This window comes from Mustela lutreola, chromosome 3 (assembly GCF_030435805.1).
Source record: "Mustela lutreola isolate mMusLut2 chromosome 3, mMusLut2.pri, whole genome shotgun sequence".
Classification (NCBI taxonomy): domain Eukaryota; kingdom Metazoa; phylum Chordata; class Mammalia; order Carnivora; family Mustelidae; genus Mustela; species Mustela lutreola.
The window spans coordinates 175,450,241-175,468,176 of record NC_081292.1 but is presented as its reverse complement, the minus strand read 5'-3'; the positions used below and the strand labels follow the sequence as shown (position 1 = coordinate 175,468,176).

Here is a 17,936-nt window from a genome sequence, read left to right as displayed (position 1 = left end):
GCTCTTTGACCCCTTGTATAAAAACCACCAAACTATAAAGTTCTTCTTATAACAGTTAACAGTTCAATAGCTGCTAGACTCCCTTGAACAAAAGACAGTATGGACATATATTTTATTTTGGAAAAAGTTGTAGAAAGAGTCTTTAGTATCCTTCTAGTTACTAAAGTGGAACTTGTAAAAGGTCCCATCCTATTCTGTAAAGACACATAATTTCCCCTGCAAGAAGGCAGCCATCAAAAACGTGAAGATTCCTCTGCTGAAATTAGTAAAGAAAACCTTAAAATCTTGCCCAATGCCACCTCATTCATGTCCTTAAAGAGGGTCTACCATGAAGTTAGGGAAGATGTTAGGGCATAGTTGCAGAATATTTTGGAAGCCGATGATATAGCTGATACACGTAAAAGGCCACGCCCACATCACAGAACCTGAGCCTGTTAGGGCTGGGAGGGACAGGATCAGCCCCACAGGACAAACACTTATTTCCCAGCTGAGACTCTGAACCCCAAAGAAGAAGCCATAGGCATTCCAATCTCCCACCCTCCACCTGGAGCTCTTTCCAGAATGGTCCTGAGCCCTTAAAGGGCTGTTGGCTGCCACTGCTTCAGGCACTTATTTCTGGCCCTTCCTGAAACCACAAGAGAATTTGAATTTACATGAGATTATGCATTTAGTAACAGGCTTAAAGATGCACGTGTGTAGGTGTGGGGAGGATTGGGGTGAGGGGCTCCCTGCTAATTCTGATCCCCCCCTTCAGATATGGTAGGTGTCCCTGCAGGCATGCTCTGGCACAGCATGGCTACCCACGCAGGCTCCGGATCCTGCCCAGGCTGGAGTCTGGTTTTAACGTATTTGATTTATGACTAACTGCCTTAATGTGCCATGTAACGTTATCATCTCGAAGCCGTACAAGAAACCGACCCCAGTTCTTAAGGGGTGAAACACAAGTAAGCAGCTTCAATTCTAGGGTGTCCACTGTGGTCCAGGAGTCAACATCAACACTGTATGTGTGTCCAAATGAGCACCTTGAAGGAGGGCGAGGAGGGGGTGCTTATGATCTCAGCAAGAGGGTCAAGGGCATCCATGCTCACACCCAAACAGAGCTGTAGGTCCGAACAGTGAGGGAAGAGAACGGGGTCCCCACCAGGGGCATCGGTACTGGCTGGGGGGAGTTGGAGGGGATGCCTTGGGAGGGCTGGGGTCTCCACAGAGCTCCTCTGGGGAGGGCAGGAAAGACAGAGGCTGAGTGCAAATGGGAAGACATTCCAGAAAGGGGTAGGCAGGTGAGAAGGTTCAGATTATGCTCAAGGGAGTGAGTGGCTCAACAGATGCAGCTGGGGCGGGGCGGGGGTGGGGAAGGAAGCAGCAGGAATGGCTGGTGGAAAAACACGGTGAAGCTAGACTAGGGGCCTTCACGGTCCATGGTTGCAGCTGAACTTCACTTTGTCAGAACTGTCAGTCCTTGGTTCCCTGACCCAGATACGCCCCAGCTCCACCTCAAACTCCCACGTGGGTCCCCGGTTCCAGCCCTAACCCCCGGTCTTTCCAGGGCACGGGGCCGGCCTGGCTTCCCAGCAGTTGCTCCAGACACAGCAGTTCTGATCGGGGCTTAAACTACTCACTCGGGCATTCACCCCGAAAAGGGGAATAATTTGCTTCTGAGGAACGCCTGGCTGGCAGGCTCTGCTCCCTTAGGCGGCTCCTCAACCCTCTGAAAGGGGGTCTATTATTGTTTCTCTAGCCCCCCTTGAGCTGTCACCGCAGCCTGGAGATGGTATGTGAGTTGGCTGACTGCTGAGCCCTCGGGAGCCCTCACACCCATAACACCTCCCAGTTATGCGCCAGCCGAGCTCCCAGACTCCCAGCTGGAAACCGCCGCCAGCAACTCGCAGCCTGCGCGTGGGGGCCATCTAGCTGGAAAGGGCAGAGGTGGAGCGGTGTGCATTCTGCTCTCCCTGACCACCCAGGAACGGGGACACAGACCGCAGAGTGCAGCCCGTCCCGTCAGCCCTCGCAACCCCTGGCCCCAGACACTGCGTTATGGGACGTCAGGTGCAGTGCTGGTGACTGCCGAACATCCCAGGAAACACAAGAGAAAGGACTAATGGTGGGAATACAAGGAAACCGAGGCTCAGGTGCCCTGGGCTCACAAAGTTATGACGAAGGTCTGGTGTTTGAATCTGAGCGTCATCATCCCCTCGTGATTGTCCAACGCTGCAACTGAAGTCAGCTACCAGGGCGGTTCTCCTGCCTCTTCCACACACTAGCAATTGGAAATTCAGGTGCTTTGCAGGGAAACATGAAACTATGTGTCAAAGCAGCCTCACAGAGCTGTGGCAGCGATCGATCGAGCAGGGTTTCCCAACCTCAGCACAGTGGGCGTTTGGAGATGGGTAAGTTTTGGGGTAGGGGCTAGCCCATGCCTGGCAGGTGCTGAGCACCACCCTGGGGCCTGTACCCACTAGACACCAGTAGCGCCCCCGGACCCAGCTGTGATAACCAAACAAGTCTCTCTAGACATCACTAAATGTCCCCACTAAAAATAACTCTCAGCCTCATTTAAATCAGAGCTTTATCCAAGCAACTGTTCCTCTTTGTTTTCTGGTGCCCCTGTCCCCTTCCTCTCCTAAAGCTGATCGATCCATTTTTCTTGGGTCTCAAACTCAAAGGGTCTTAACATTTAGGTGCACTGGTTTCGTTTTCTTCTCATTTACATGGTCTTCATATGCTTTCATTAAAAAATTTTCACATGAAATCCAGGCTTCCTCCATCCCCAAATAACGTGTACGTTTATGTAAAAGAGGCTTAAGTACTTCCTAGTTTGCTAGCTTTAGACATCCTTAGTTCTTAAAAGAATTTTTTATTGAGCTATGATTGACATATAGCATTATGTTAGTTTCAGGTATAGAGCATCAAAATCTGATACATGTGTATATTGCAAAATGATCACCATGACGCATTTCCTTAGCATCTCTCATCACACAGCTACTGTTTTTTTTCTTTTCCCCTTGGGATGAAAACTTTTAAGATCTACTCTCAGCAACTTTCAAATATACAAAACGGTATTTTGAACTATAGTCTCCATGCTCTACAGTATTTTCCCAGGACTTATTTATTTTAAAACTAGAAGTTTGCCCCTTTTGTTTTTAAATGATATCATGAAGGCAACTTGGAAAAGCTCAAGATAAACTCTGAGCGCCAAAGCTTGGGAAGTACTAAAAAAAAAACAATGCGTCTTGAACAGAAAGGGACTTGCCAGAGCAGAAGCTCAATAGGGTGGCAGCTTTCAGGGATAGAGCTGAACAGAGAAGCCTCTGACATACTGCCCATGTATTGTGTGCAGATAGAATGAAGCTGTGGGAAAATATAAGGTCCCTTCTCTTAGGAGATGTTTTGCATCCTTGTAGACTGATCTTTACTGAATTGTGCTTTTTGAGTGTCATGCTCTATAGGATTGATATGGACACGTTCCAACAGAACCATTGCTCTGACTCAAAAAAACCTGAAGTTTCTGAAGCATGCACTTTTCTTGTAAGATTGTGGGAGTATTTTAAATCAGAAGAATTGTTTGATCTAATGCTCCAGCACAAATGAGTTAGTGGGCGGCCAACTGCTGCTGTCAGAATATAAGGGAGGAAGTCCATAAATGTTCAAATGACCTGAAACACAGTAGCTACGAGGCCTATTGTGCATGGCAGGATAGAGAATCTTGCATAGTCACCCAGGGGGCCATCCCGGGTGGACTTGATCAAGACATTAAACCTCTCTGAGCTTTTATCTTCTGCATGATAAGATGGTAAGAGAGTTGTCATGAGGAGCCAGAGAGCTGAAGAACTTTCAGAATACAGAACAGTGCCTGGCACAGGAGAAGCAGCTATCACTTCAACTATAGAATTCTATTCCATGTGATCTCAATAGATGTTATCCAAAAAACAGTCTTGTAGTCAAATGTCCGGATATACCACTTTAAGTAAGATTAAAAAAGCCTTCTTTCCCCCCTCACTGCAGTACTTCTCAGAGCCTTTAAAATGTTGATATGCAACCTGAGTTTCAAGATGGTGGTGTCCAAGTATAGACCATTTGACACGAGGACCCTTTTTGCATAAGGCAGTTCACAAGACTAGAAAACACTGGGTGAATCACAGCTTGCATTTCCAAGCATGACACATAGTGTAATATAATTGGGATCTCTTATCAGGATATACAGAACTTTAATTGTGAAACCTATCAACACTGACAATTACCAGAACATGCTAAGAATCTGCGACTCCTTAGTATGAAGCATTCACAAAACCTCAAATTCCAGTATGCTGTCCATGTGGGTCTTTTTCAAAATGTTAGTATGGTAGGGACACCTAATAAGAGATCTACCTTTGCCACAAATTTTTAAGTGAATATTATATTACTGTCGGTTGTAGGAAGATGTTGTACAGCAGATCTCTAGAGTGTACTCACCTTGCACAACTAAAACTTTATGCCCTTTGATTAGCAACTCCCCATCTCTCCCTCCCACCAACCATGCAGATTTTTACATCACTTACCCGAGACCCTTTTTCAGGAAAGCACTGGCACACTGTGCAATCTCTTCCTCCGCAAGGACCCACAAACTTCTTTCCACTCTGGAAAGTGAAGCATCTGGTTTAGTAAAGCAATATTCTTCACTTAGCTAGGTACCTGTTGTGTACATTATAACAAACACCTTGCTTTCTCTAACCCATGAGAATTCCACAGTATACTTTGAACTTTGGATCTGTGAAAAGAAAAGGCTAATGTTGATATATAAAAAGGCAAAGAAATTACACTGTGGCTTGATAAGAGGGAAGATGATTATGCGAGCAAAATAAAAGTTCATGTGAGCTAGCATTAAAAAGAAAGAAAAAAAAAGCCTGCTTCTGAACCCACTTTTCACTGGCCAAAATCTTCTGTAATGTCTCTCTCCTAGCAAGATATCACTTACTAAGTTGTGCATAATCTTAGAGTATAAGTTATATGGTTAGGAAAACTAAGCACACAATGGTGTCTCACTTAGATTATAAATTGGCCTGCTTTTTAGGATCCTCTTGCTTCCCCTCCAAGAACGCTGAGTCCTTCCTAGTCACTGCTATAGTCACAGCTGTGGACTTCATGTGACAACTGTTTCCTGCAAGTTGCTGAAACTCCAAGAAGGGTCTTCTAATGTGTCTCTCAACCAGAAAGCTCTTGAATTTGAATCATTTGGGCACTTTCTCCACTTCTCCCTAACTTCCCTCCAAAATTTTCATTAAGAGTTACTCCACACTCGTACGAGAAGAATAAATGAAAGAAGATGGGATTGGGAGGGAGACAAACCATAAGTGACTCTTAATCTCACAAAACAAACTGAGGGTTGCTGGGGGGAGGGGGTTTGGGAGAAGGGGGTGGTATTATGGACATTGGGGAGGGTATGTGTTTTGGTGAGTGCTGTGAAGTGTGTAAACCTGGTGATTCACAGACCTGTACCCCTGGGGATAAAAATATATGTTTATAAAAAATAAAAAATTATATTAAAAAAAAAAAAAGAGTTACTCCACACTCACATATTTTCTTAATGTTCATGCTTCCTCCAAACACACACACACACACACACACATCCTTTGGGAAGAATCAGCGCCTTGTTCCCACAAATCCTCATTGTCTATATCCAGAGTCATCTGTCACTTCGGTACAAAAGCATAATCCTAGAGTAACTGTTTCCATAAATTGACCCCTTAACAACAGAACAGCCACCATGAGGCACTTGCAGTTGACAATGGACGCTGAGCATTCCTTCAGAGCCTGGGGCCGTGAATTGGGAGGGAATAGTGACAAAAGCAGCTCCAGATGCTAGGAGCTGAGAGTGTGGATAGGAAAATCAGAAGGGCACCAGGGATAAACTTCCCCTAGTTCATCATCTTGCTGGTCCAGCCCTCACTGCAACTCTTATGTATTAACCATACATTTCTATGATTGATAGGTCTTTTACACCCAAGGCTATAAATTTAAGCTTTTATGTCAAAGTACGGCGGGGAACATTAAAACATTTGAACCAATAGTTCTGATGGAGAGACCTCTATACATACATACACACCTATGTGCATAAGCATATATGTAAATACATCTGAGTAGTGTACATAGGAATATACACATGTGTATACATACACATGTGTATATGAATATGTGTATGGGAGGGAAAGGAGTCTATCCAAAATGCATTTTTTTCAATCACACAATTTAGACCTCTTTTTTATGGGAAAATACGCTCAGAGGCAATCCAAAAAAAAATTAAAAAAACTTTAAATTGAGCATTAATAAAAAAGACATTATTATAAACAAAACTCCTTAGGGTCATTGAAAGTATATAAGAATGTAAACTTTGACAAGAGTTAAGTTAAAGAATGTATTTGAAGTTTCAGAAATATATACCTCTTGAGGGTTGAGTCACACTGTTATCTATGAATGCAGAAACATCAATTTCAAAACTCTGATAAGGTGAAAAAAAATGAAATAGGCCAGGTCCAGGACAGCATGAAAACACTTAAAATAACTAGTCTGAACACTTGGGTTCACTTAAGGTTGGGATTCATTACTATGTGTTCAGTGGGATATCAAAACAACCAGAAAAAGAAGGTTGGCTGATTAGCTGGCTTGATAATAAAGGCAAGTTTGTTCTCTTATTGTTTGTTTGTTTTGGCTTTTTTTTTTTAACTTAACTGTGTGCCAAGCATCATAGAGATGTTTGTAGCAAAATTACATTTCAGGAAATAATCATTTTAAAATAAATTAGATAAGTTAGCAGATTCTAGTAAAGAAAAAGAAATAGTTGCATATAAAGCTTTGATACTGATAAGAGAAAAGGCAAGAGATAATTTCAGTCTCTGAAGTTCTTCTACGTTACATGTTTCCCAATAAATGCCACCTTAAAAGGGGGATGCATTTGTAAAAGAAGAAGCTGCATCTCAAAAACAGATCGTGTCAACCCATTTGAAAAAGATAAAGACCATACCCCAGACAAGGCAACATTTAATGTATAAATCATATTCACCAGGAACACACTGGCATTCTCAAAAACTAATGTTCCTCTTCAAAAAGGAAAATGGAAAAGTTCCTATCTGTTTTATCTCAGATATTTTTAAACAAATTTATCTTGAATAAAAGGTTTAAGAAGTTATTAATTTCTAGATTAATAACCAGTCCTACATTTCTGCCTCTATTTTTTTCTTTTTTTAAAAAACAACATTTGCACAAAAACTAAAAGTTCAAATAGGGCAAAAGGATAATGGAAGAAGAAATCTTCTTTTCCAACTCAGGAGAGGCAGTCACTGTTCTCACTCAGGGTCTGGATAGTTAAAAGCATGTTCATGCCATGATCACATACACACACACACACACAAACATATGTGCACACAAGTAAACATACACACACACATGTACACACATGCAGACATACACATGCACACACAAACCCACGTGTACACCCAGGCATATGTACGTACACACAGATGCATTCTTTGGCCACTTTGGTCTTGTTTTATTTTAACCCAAAGGGTGTATTTCTCTGTACCTTTCTGTTTTCTTAATCAGACATCTTCAAAATCATTCCAATTTAACAGAACCCCTCTCCATCGCATGAAGTACCATAGCTTGTTTAACCAGACCTTCTTGATGGGTGTTTAGCTATCTCACGTCTCTTGTTACTCAACGCTCCCGTGAAGCCAGTGTTCTTGGGCATTTTCTTTATGCCCAAGTCAGTATAAATATATATGACAAATTCCAAAAAGGAAAATACCTGTGTTCAACAGGATTATACATTTGCAATTCGGATGGATAATGCCAAGTTGCCTTCCATAGCTACTGCATTGATTTACATCACCACCTTTCAAACCCAACTACAGTATAAGCTACTTTTGGGGCAATATCTCTAAAACCTCTGTACAGCACAACCCACTAGGAGGGTCCAGGCTAGAACAGTCTGGTTCAAGAATTTTATTCACTCATACAGAGCATAAGAAACAAAGGAAGTGAGGGGCGCCTGGGTGGCTCAGTGGGTTAAAGCCTCTGCCTTCGGCTCAGGTCATGATCCCAGGGTCCTGGGATCCAGCCTCACATCGGGCTCTCTGCTCAGCAGGGAGCCTTCCTCCTCCTCTCTCTTTCTGCCTGCCTCTCTCCCTACTTGTGGTCTGTCTGTCAAATAAATAAAAATCTTTAAAAAACTAAAAATAAAAATAATTTTAAAAAAAGAAAAAGAAACAAAGGAAGTGAAATTTAAGACTGTAGACTCTTACAATAGGGAAAAAATAATGTAATACAGAAATAAACATGGAGAAATCAGGTAAAAAAAAATCCAGATATATAATTTTCAGTGGGTTTCCATTCATTATTTCAGATGAGGCTCTCAAATGCGTGTGAACTATGACTGCTTGGGGAGAGCTTCTGATTCCCTGACGCCTGTGCTTTCTGTTCCTGACTGGTAGGAAAAGAACAACAGAAGGCAACTTCCTATTTTAACTGGCTTTGAAAAGACCTATGTTATTAACTTAAATAATCACAGAAATTAGATTGGATAAATCCAAGCTAGAGAGGATGCACAAATGGAGATGTGCTCTATAGTGACTAAACCCATGCAGCTGTCTCAAGGTCTACCTTACAGGCGGTCCATGGTGTGATTTCCCAGAAACGCCTGGGGTGGGGTTTAGTAATTCTAATTCCTCAGTGAGGAAGCAGAAGAAAGAGATCTTGTTACAGAATATTCTAGGCTTCTCTTTCTCCAGAGTCAAAATGTTCACATTTAATCTTATATTTCTTGATTTAATCTTGAAGTGACCCAGCAGCTTCCTGCCCCTCTCCAACAACAACAACAAAACAAAACAAAAAATAAACAAAACAAAACAGATTTTAACAAAAGATTATGTCATAAAATAAAGAAATCTCCAATATGTGGGCAATTATTTGCTAAGTAGTCTTGACTATAAAATAGAAAAGAAACCTCAGAGTTCCCCTAGCCCAACCCTTCACTTTGCAGATGAGAAAGCAGAGTCCCACCGAGTGACTTGTTTGAAACAAAAAGACTTATAATGAGAGTAATGCATGCAATTAGAGTTAATTAATGTACTTACCCCATATACATGTTGTACAGAAAAGAGGATGAACATAAGTGACCTATGAAACAGCAAAAAAGGAGATTAATTTAAACTGTTCATTTTCATGCAAAACAAACCAAACAGAGAAAGAACAAAGGAATAAATCCCAGAAAGCTTCTTTTTATTTCTAATAGGCAGCTGTCATCTGTGACAAGATAAATGTTATCCTCTCTCTGGCTGTCATCATTACCTCCCCTCTTGCTAATCAGTCAAGAAGTACTCACAGCTGTTTAGTGGGGTCCCCACTGGGTCTGGGGCCCTGGGGATACCCTGAAGGTGAGACCCAGATAAATAGCTGGGGGAAGAGGGGCGACTCTCTGAATGAAATGCAGAGGAGTGAAGGAAGGAGGCAGCTTTGTTCAGAGACAGTGCAAAGACCAGTGTACCCTGGATGACATGAAGGGGAACCAACTGGAAGGAGGGAGGAGGGAAGAAAACCTATCTGGACTGGGGAGATGGTTTGGAAGGGAAGGAAAATAATATGAACCAGTTAGGGAAGAGCTAAGTAGTTCAGATGGTCTCCTCCATCTTCAGAACCAGCAATGGCTGTCTATCCCTCTGGCCTCTCTTCCATTGTCCCATCTCTTTTGCCTCTCACTCCCCTTCCCCCTCTTTCACATCTAAGGACCCTTGTGATTACACTGGGTCCATCCAGATTACACTGGGCCCATCTCCAGAATAATCTCCCCAAGGTCCGATGATGAGCAAGCTTAATGTCATCCACAAGCATATTCCCTGTCGCCCTGTGACAGAACACATTGTCAGGATCCAGGGACTAGGATGCGGACCTCCTCAGGGGCTGTTATCTTGCCTACCATACTAGTGAAGTGCCCTCTAGTATCTCTGCTAATTAGAGGGCCCCTCCTGCACTGGACATCAGGAAAGTTTTTACTATTTGAACCTAGTAAGAGAGCACCAATCTACAGCCTTTAGATGAGTGTCTTTCCCATTGGAGATGATGTGGTGTGATTCAGGGAGAGCAGAGAGAATTGGTGTTTAATAAAAATGAATCACACACAAAAAAGCAGGCGTAATGCATAGATTTCTGGAAAAATTTGGCTTTTTGACACATGAAACATTCAGACGATTCATAACTATAAAACCAACGGTTAGGAGAAATTATTGAATAAAAGCAAGTCACCGCACTAAGGACACTCACCAGGGATCTGTGGCCAAGGGTTTGATCCACCTGAATGAGCACCTTACTGACGCCATGTGCATGGGTTACTTCAAGTCTTGGTACTTAAAAAAAACTCTGTCAGGTTTCTCTTCTCTTCCAGAAGACTCTGACTTATAAGTGAGGTTCTATGTCCTGGGTTTAAAGTTTGGATATGTTATATATAAAACAAGGTGTAATTACATATAAAAAAGGGTGTAAGACACAACATTTTAAATATAAAGATACTTTTTAAAATACAACATGCATTATAATGTTGAAAACAATGACTTTCATCATTCATAGTAATGGAAATATTTTCTAAAAGGGGAATGCAATTTTTTTGATGAGAATCTTAGTGATGATTAAACAAATAAATATCAATTTCATTCTTAGAAATAAAAGTAATTTCCAGTTATTTATGTCATAAATATATTTTTGAGAAGTGAAAAAAGGTGTATGTAATGCTTGTATAAAAAATTATTGCTTCATTTTGTTAAGCAGCATTTTCTACTACATAACATTTGTCCTTGAAAATCCAAGTTAAAATTCCCTTGAGTGAGTTTTTGTTTCGTTTGGTTTCATTTTGTTTTTTCACCTTTGAAATTAGGAAAGTGACCGTTTAGTATAGAAAGAAATACTTCGCACACAACAGCAAATATGTATAAAATTATTTTTATGTAAAATGGTACAACTTCTATGGAAAACATTTTGGCAGTTCCTCAAACAGTTAAACACAGAATTACCATATGATCTAACAATTCCACTCCTATGTATATACCATGAGAACGGACACTATGTTCATGCATAAATGTGTACATAAACATTCAGAGTAGCCAGAAAGTGCAAACAACCTGCATGAATGGGCAAGCAGAATGTGCTACATTGGATTTGGCAATAAAAAGGAATGAAGTACTGATACATAGATGAACATTGAAAACGCTCTATTAAGTGAAGGAAGTCACATATTATATAATATCAAAAAACCCAGAATAGGCAAATCCATGGAGACAGAAAATAGAGCAGTAATTGTCAGGGGTTGGAGGAGAAGAGAACTGGAAGGTCCAGTTTCACCTTTGAAATTAGGAAAGTGATGGAATGTTCTGGAATTAGTGGTGTTCGTTGTGCAACATTATGAATACTCTAAAAACCACTGAGTTATAAACTTTAAAAGAGTTCAAACAGTGAATTTTATTTTGTGAACTTTATCTCAATTAAAAAAAGAAGAAGAAAAAAATATTTTTACTCCAAGTCTCTTTATCTTTGATAAAAGATCTCTGGCTTAAAGGAATGTCTTGAAATTGGAAGTGTCTTGAAATTGAAATACCTCATCTTAAAAACTCTGGCTTCTCTGAAGACCTGTACCAATGAGAATTGGGTAGAGAGAGGAAAACTGGGAGTATATACCAGTATTTAATGGGAGACTAGTTCTCCACGTAGGTGGGAGAACAACATTCCATGATACAGTATGAAAATCAAGTAGAAGAATCCGCTGAGTGCCCAAATCATTTCCCATCCCCAAATCCATCATTTTAAATACTTTTTGAAGCTGCATTCTGGGAGCAAGTCTCAATAAAACAAATTATTGATTTGGAAGGAATACACAAATTGGCTTGAATCATTCAAAAGGTACTCAATATTTTAAACAAATAGGAGTCAAAAATTAAAGAAAACAGGGGCATTTGCTTTTAACCTCCAGACAGACACATGATGCAATTAATCTCCAAACATATTGTGATAAAGGGTGTAAAAAGGGATTTTATTAAAACCTAGTGTTGTTATGGTCACTTTCAGAACAAGAACGCCAAATCAGGGCCCTAACATTTAGGAGTTTCTCAATACAATTTGTAATTGGATGGCTGGCCAGTTGGGTACACAGGTGGATGGACAGATGGACCAATCCACAGAAATCTAACTAGTCTCATGAGAGTGAAAGGACCTTGCTGATTGGGAGTGCCATTGCAGCCTCATCACTGTGCACTTAGTAAGCCCTGTGACGACAGGGATTTTGTCTTTTTTCTATTCACAGTTATCTCTAGTGCCATAATAGTGCTTGGAACATAGTTAGACATATATATTTTTTCATTCATTGGATGAGAATTTACAGAAGATACTTAAGGACCTTTTGAATGTGAATCAAATATATTTAATAGAGGATATAAGATAAGGCCAACTTTGTATACACATGGGGTGAGGGAGAAAAAGGAGAAAGAGGGTGATGGAAAGAGGGATCATACAGCCTTGGGGGAAGTGGATGGGGAGGAAGATAATGATGCTGATTACATCAGGGACCCTCTGCTAAGAGGGCTGTGCACATCGAGTCACTTACTTCACCACAGTTTAGTAAGAAAAGTATTGGTTCTGTTGTAAAAGAAAATCAAATTAGGTCCATTTAAGTAATTGGTGCAAAGTCACAGAGCTAATAAATGGTAGAACCACGGATTTTTGACTCTAATATGTAACCCTTCTCCTAATAGACAACTAAGCATGGCAGCCTGCCTATGTCTGGTCTCCTACCCCCCCAGGAATGGTTTTTAAATTATGCGTACCTCATCTCCTTTTTTTTTTTCTAAACCAAATTAACATCTAAAATTTTTCATTTTCTCTTTAAACGGTTACAAAGTATAATTTGGAACATTGTACATGGTGACCTATAAAATAAAAACAGTTGCAACACTATTTTTTGTATTTTTTTAAAGATTTATTTATTTATTTGATAGAGACAGAGACAGAGAATGAGTGGAGGAGGGGCAGAGAGAGAAGGAGAGAGAATCTCAAGCAGAATCCCCACTGAGTGTGGAGTCCAAAGCAGGGCTCAATCTTACGACCCTGAGGTTACGACCTGAGCTAGACACTCAAGAATCAAGAGTTGGACGCTTAACCGACTGAGCCACCCAGGTGCCCTGCAACACTACTCTAGATGTCGCCAACCGACCATCATAAGAATAGATCTCACCAGCATCGGTTTAAAATTCATGCACACAACTTCTTTAACAGCTAGAAATTTTACACCATTTTTCTTCTTGAATTCATATCTCCATTCCATTCTCATGTATATTGTAGTGCAATATATTTTTATATTTGGAAATCTTATGTTGATCATCCTATCATACTTCTCTGCAACAAAAATATGTATATAAATTAAGTGCTTTTTATGTCCTATGATCACAAATCTCTAAGTCTTAAAATTATTTTGGGGCACCTGGGTGGCTCAGTGGGTTAAAGCCTCTGCCTTCGGCTCAGGTCGTGATATGGGATCGAGCCCCATATCAGGCTCTCTGCCTGGCGGGGAGCCTGCTTCCTCCTCTCCCTCTCTGCCTGCCTCTCTGCCTACGTGTGATCTCTGTCTGTCAAATAAATAAATAAAATATTTTTAAAAAATTATTTTGACTGAATTTGCTTGCCATAATGATAAGTAGTATGTAATCCACCAAAACCAGATAAATTTAATTTTTTTAAAGATTTTATTTACTTGAGAGACTGAGAATGCAGAGGGAGTGGAAGAAGCAAAAAACACCACTCCTTCAGCAGGGAGCCTGACCTGGGCTCGATCCCAGGACCATCAGGCCATGACCTGAGGAGAAGGCAGACAATTAACCAACTGAGCCATCCAGGTGCCCCTAAATTCATATTTCGATAATTATTAAACACATTACAAATGAAATTTTACTGGAAATGTAGTTGGCAACGAATGAATTGGGCTTTTTGGTTTCTCAAATAGTTTATTTAGCCCAGATCAATAAGGAGATATGGTCAAGAAAAGAGTCAGGTCAAGCAACAGTTCTGCTTCCATTTTAGCTTCTTAAAACTGTAAATTCTAATAAATCTATTCACAGAAAAAAATAAGCTGTGAATGGAAGAAATTTGTTCTATATATCACTCAATGCTTTGAACTTCTCCTGAGTTGTATATCAAAAGCAATATAGAATTCATCATCAAGAATCATTTTGAGTGATCAACTATCTGATAAGTCTTCCCTCAATTGTGATGAAAGCAAAAAGTTGGGAACCACCTGGCCCTGGGATGTGGAACCCGAGAGGTAGAATGCCTCTGTTCTCAGCACCTGCCTTTACACTGCTCACCATCTGGCCTGCAAACAGTTCTTGCCTTGGGGCAAAGCAAGATGGTAACCCTTGGGATGACTGGGGGCGCGGTTATACCTATCTGGTGAAAAGTAGTAGAATGAAAATTATGAAGGGGTTGGTGAGAACCTGAACCAAAGGCCCATCTTTAGATAGAACAATTGTAAGAACAAATACCTATAGCCAGTTGAGAATCTGAAATTGATTCCTTTACTTGATTTTCCAAGCTGCTTGCACAACTCTTAGGAATCTTTTTGTGTCTTGGGGGTATATGTACCTCAGCTTGAAGGTCTCTGCTCTAGATGAACTTCCAAAGGGGTGTGTGTGTGCGTGTGTGTGTGTACATATATATAAATTTATAACTGTTCTCCTGTCTAAGTTGCATCATAGCTGAGCAGAGGGCCCATCTCATTATCAGCTGGACACCATGAACACTGGTGTGCACAGTGCCCTATGGTTCACACAGGAAATCCACAGTAATCTGAGAGGATTTTCTTTGTTGCAACTGCTTATGTTAAGCAACTGCTTCTGTCTCAACCAAGCTTTTGACTGTACCAAACAACAAACAAAAATACTCTCACTCAGAACACTGTCCTTCTGACCTACCTTCTCACAAATACATGGCTCTGTCATCCCGTGGGACTGGCCAAAGCAGTGAGTTTTCAATGGAGTCTATTATTAGTACAGAAAAAAAAAAAAAAAAAAAGCTTTAACAACCCAAAGTGCTGTGCCACTAAAATGTATGCAAATAGCAGCTCTGAGAGACTGCCTACCCAGGAAACTTCTACCAAAGTTCTACACCTTTCAAAGGACACACTTTGTTTAGCCTACTGTTTTTCTCAGGAAAGGAGCATTCTCCACAAGCTGCTGCATCACGATCCACTCAGGCACCAGCTTCAACCCAGCTAAGCAAGGGTGTGGCCAAATCTTCATTACCCACCACATCATGGAGGAAGGGAACCACCTCACCCCAAGGTAGTCCAACCCAGAGCTTGACTTAGAACTTCTACTTGGAGCTGGGAAGGATGGCACAAGAGTATGGCCTGGATCAGTCCTCTTGAAGAGCTGAAATTAGGAAAGAGGGAAAGGGGATGAAGGAGGAAGGAGGGACAGGAGATGCCCTGAGGTCCAGTCAGCCATTCGAAGGCTGGGACACATCAAGGTGAAGGACAAGCCTGAATTTAGAGGACACAGATATCCTCAGTAATCATAAAAAGCTATTTTTAAGAGAGGAAAATGCAAGAAGAGAAAGACAGAGGGTCTACAGTGAGAGAATGAAAGACGAGCTCATTCCCAAGAGCTGCCACATTTTTGATGCAGGCTTATGGTTTGTTTCCTTTACCTGCGCAAACCGACCTGTCCAGCCAAGTCTGACAAAAGCATTTCCCCATCCCCACAGCTGGTTCCAACCTGTGACACCCCAACAGAAGCTCTCTTGGAGGTTCCACCAGAGGCTGAACATTAGCACCCTGAGCCTTCGACATAGGCCTCACTCCACAACCCAAGGAACATGCCCACACTCTCTCCCAGCCTCTATTTATTTCAGTCGTTTCTAGAATGTAGATTCAATAAATGTCATTAGCTTCTCTTCCTCCAGCTCCCTGGGCTGATTTTTTTTCTTCACAACTTTATGAAAGTTCCTGGACTCCAATTCCTTTGGGACTTCTTATGAGTCTCTGCTCGATGTTTTTCAAATACTTTGTCTGGGAACAAGATCTGAGATCTTCCAAATCATTATTTCTACTACAAGGAATTTGTTTTCTCTGCAGCCCAATCTTGAAAAGAAATATACCCTGCTTGGGTTCTCATCGACTGGGGGATGGGGGTGCACAATGGCCAAGATTAGAGGGCCAGATTACAAAAGACTGAGTATGAGAATCTTCCAAGTCACAAAAAGGTAGTATGAGTACAATGTACTTTCTTTTCCCAAGTAACATTAAGTCTTTGAGCTCTTTTTTATAACAATATTTTTGTTCTTTCAGTGAAATAAATTCCTATTAACTTAAGGTCTATATGTTCTTTCCTTTGACCTTCTGACACAGAGCTATCTGAAGACTCTCCTTCCAAGGCAATTTTTTGTGTGTGTGGTCTGAACACCTATTTGTATATACCTTTATCTTTCCAAAATAGAATTCCTAATGGCTCATCTTTGCAAAGAAATAAGCAAAAGTCCTCAAAGGATAGAAGGATAGTGCTCCCAGGAAAAAAATGACATGCTCTGTCCACCTTGGTGGCTGGATATCTGCCTTTGAGGTTTACACTTTCCCTGTTAAGAGATGACCTGACCTTTCCCCAACATTCAAGCTGATTATTTGGTTTCGGTCTTTTGACAATCCCATATTCTTCAGACTTTCAAACAGTTCAGGTTGGTTTGAGCTTTTTTGCAAAAAGAGTCAATCTCAACAAATATCACAAGGTTTTTAAAGCAGGTCATGAATCTGGGTGGTCCATGGATCACCGGAATGTGGTTGGAGCTCCATGTTCTCTGAGAAGCAACATGGAAAAACTCTGAGAACTACTCAAGTAAATTCTTGAGAATAACTCAGTTCCAACTTGACCAGAATGCTGTTGGATTAGGACCAAGCCCGCCCCCACCTTGCCCTCCCTCCAGGTTCAGTTGAATTGTTTAAGAGTGCTGCAGAGTCCTCAGTTGACCTTGGAGTTCAGTTTGCTAGTCCGGAGCCAACCAGACCATATCTCAGTTAACCTACTATTCTGCCAACATAGGCTTTTATTATCATTTTCTCCTTGAGAACTCCTCCCAATATCAACAGAAAAGTTGACAATGACCATAATAATGTCACCACTTGGAACCCACATGGAAGTGACATATGTTCCAAAAATATAAATTGATTTTCATAACCAAATGGGCCCTGTACCTCCAAGTTAAGAATGACATTCTTGACTCAGAATGTGGTATGTCTCTTGCCAAAAGCACTAATCTCCCAGGTTGCTCTTGGTCTATAATTTTCCCTTCAGGACAGGACTGGGGTGGCTCTATACGAATTCTCTGGAACTTTTAGACCTCTGGGAACTGTCTTTGTGTTGAGCTCTGGTAGTTACACCCTATGATACAGAAGGCAGGGACCACCCATACTGTGGGGCTGTCATTTTCAGTGACTTCTCCCTTCCTCCACAGATACAGTCTGCCTCCTTCTCCTGGCACCATGTGCTCTCTCATGTTAGGGATAAAATCAGGCTCTAGAGTTAGAAAGACTTGTGTTCAGATCTTGATCACTTAGCAGCATAACCCTGAGCAAGTACGTAACTCTTCTGAACTCCTGACTTCTCAGCATGTGAAGTTAATCTTGAAGAGAATTACATGAGTCCAAATTAGCACCTAGCATAGTGTCTGGCACAGTGGTTCAAAAAATGTTCATTTCCTTCCTTCCTAATTTCTTCTAGGATGAAAAGGTCTCCTGTATAAAATATATTAGAAAAGGGTTAGAAAATTGGGAACTGGATCAAGCCCGGGCAGAGCTAAGAAACGGGAAGGTTGATCTGAGGAGGGAGGAAGATCTGGGGAAATGAAAAGAGGGATAAGCTATGACAGTCCCTCCTAAAGTC

At 41.2% G+C, this 17,936-nt stretch overlaps 1 protein-coding gene across 11 annotated transcripts in view; it reads right to left on the bottom strand.

The window, feature by feature from the left end:
• Nucleotides 1-17,936, bottom strand: part of COL4A4 (collagen type IV alpha 4 chain) — a 123,571-nt gene that overhangs the window by 95,963 nt on the left and 9,672 nt on the right. For 9 of the 11 annotated variants that reach the window (XM_059167837.1, XM_059167835.1, XM_059167838.1 and 6 more), the window contains exons 2-4: nucleotides 10,291-10,443; nucleotides 9,108-9,150; nucleotides 4,539-4,616 (exon numbers count right to left, since the gene is read on the bottom strand). In XM_059167837.1, the coding sequence (XP_059023820.1) occupies nucleotides 4,539-4,616; nucleotides 9,108-9,150; nucleotides 10,291-10,352 (183 nt within the window). In that variant the 5' untranslated portion in view covers nucleotides 10,353-10,443. Of the gene's footprint in view, nucleotides 1-4,538; nucleotides 4,617-9,107; nucleotides 9,151-10,290; nucleotides 10,444-14,975; nucleotides 15,042-17,936 lie in introns of all 11 variants that reach the window. The other 2 variants (XM_059167836.1, XM_059167840.1) reach the window with 2 other exon arrangements.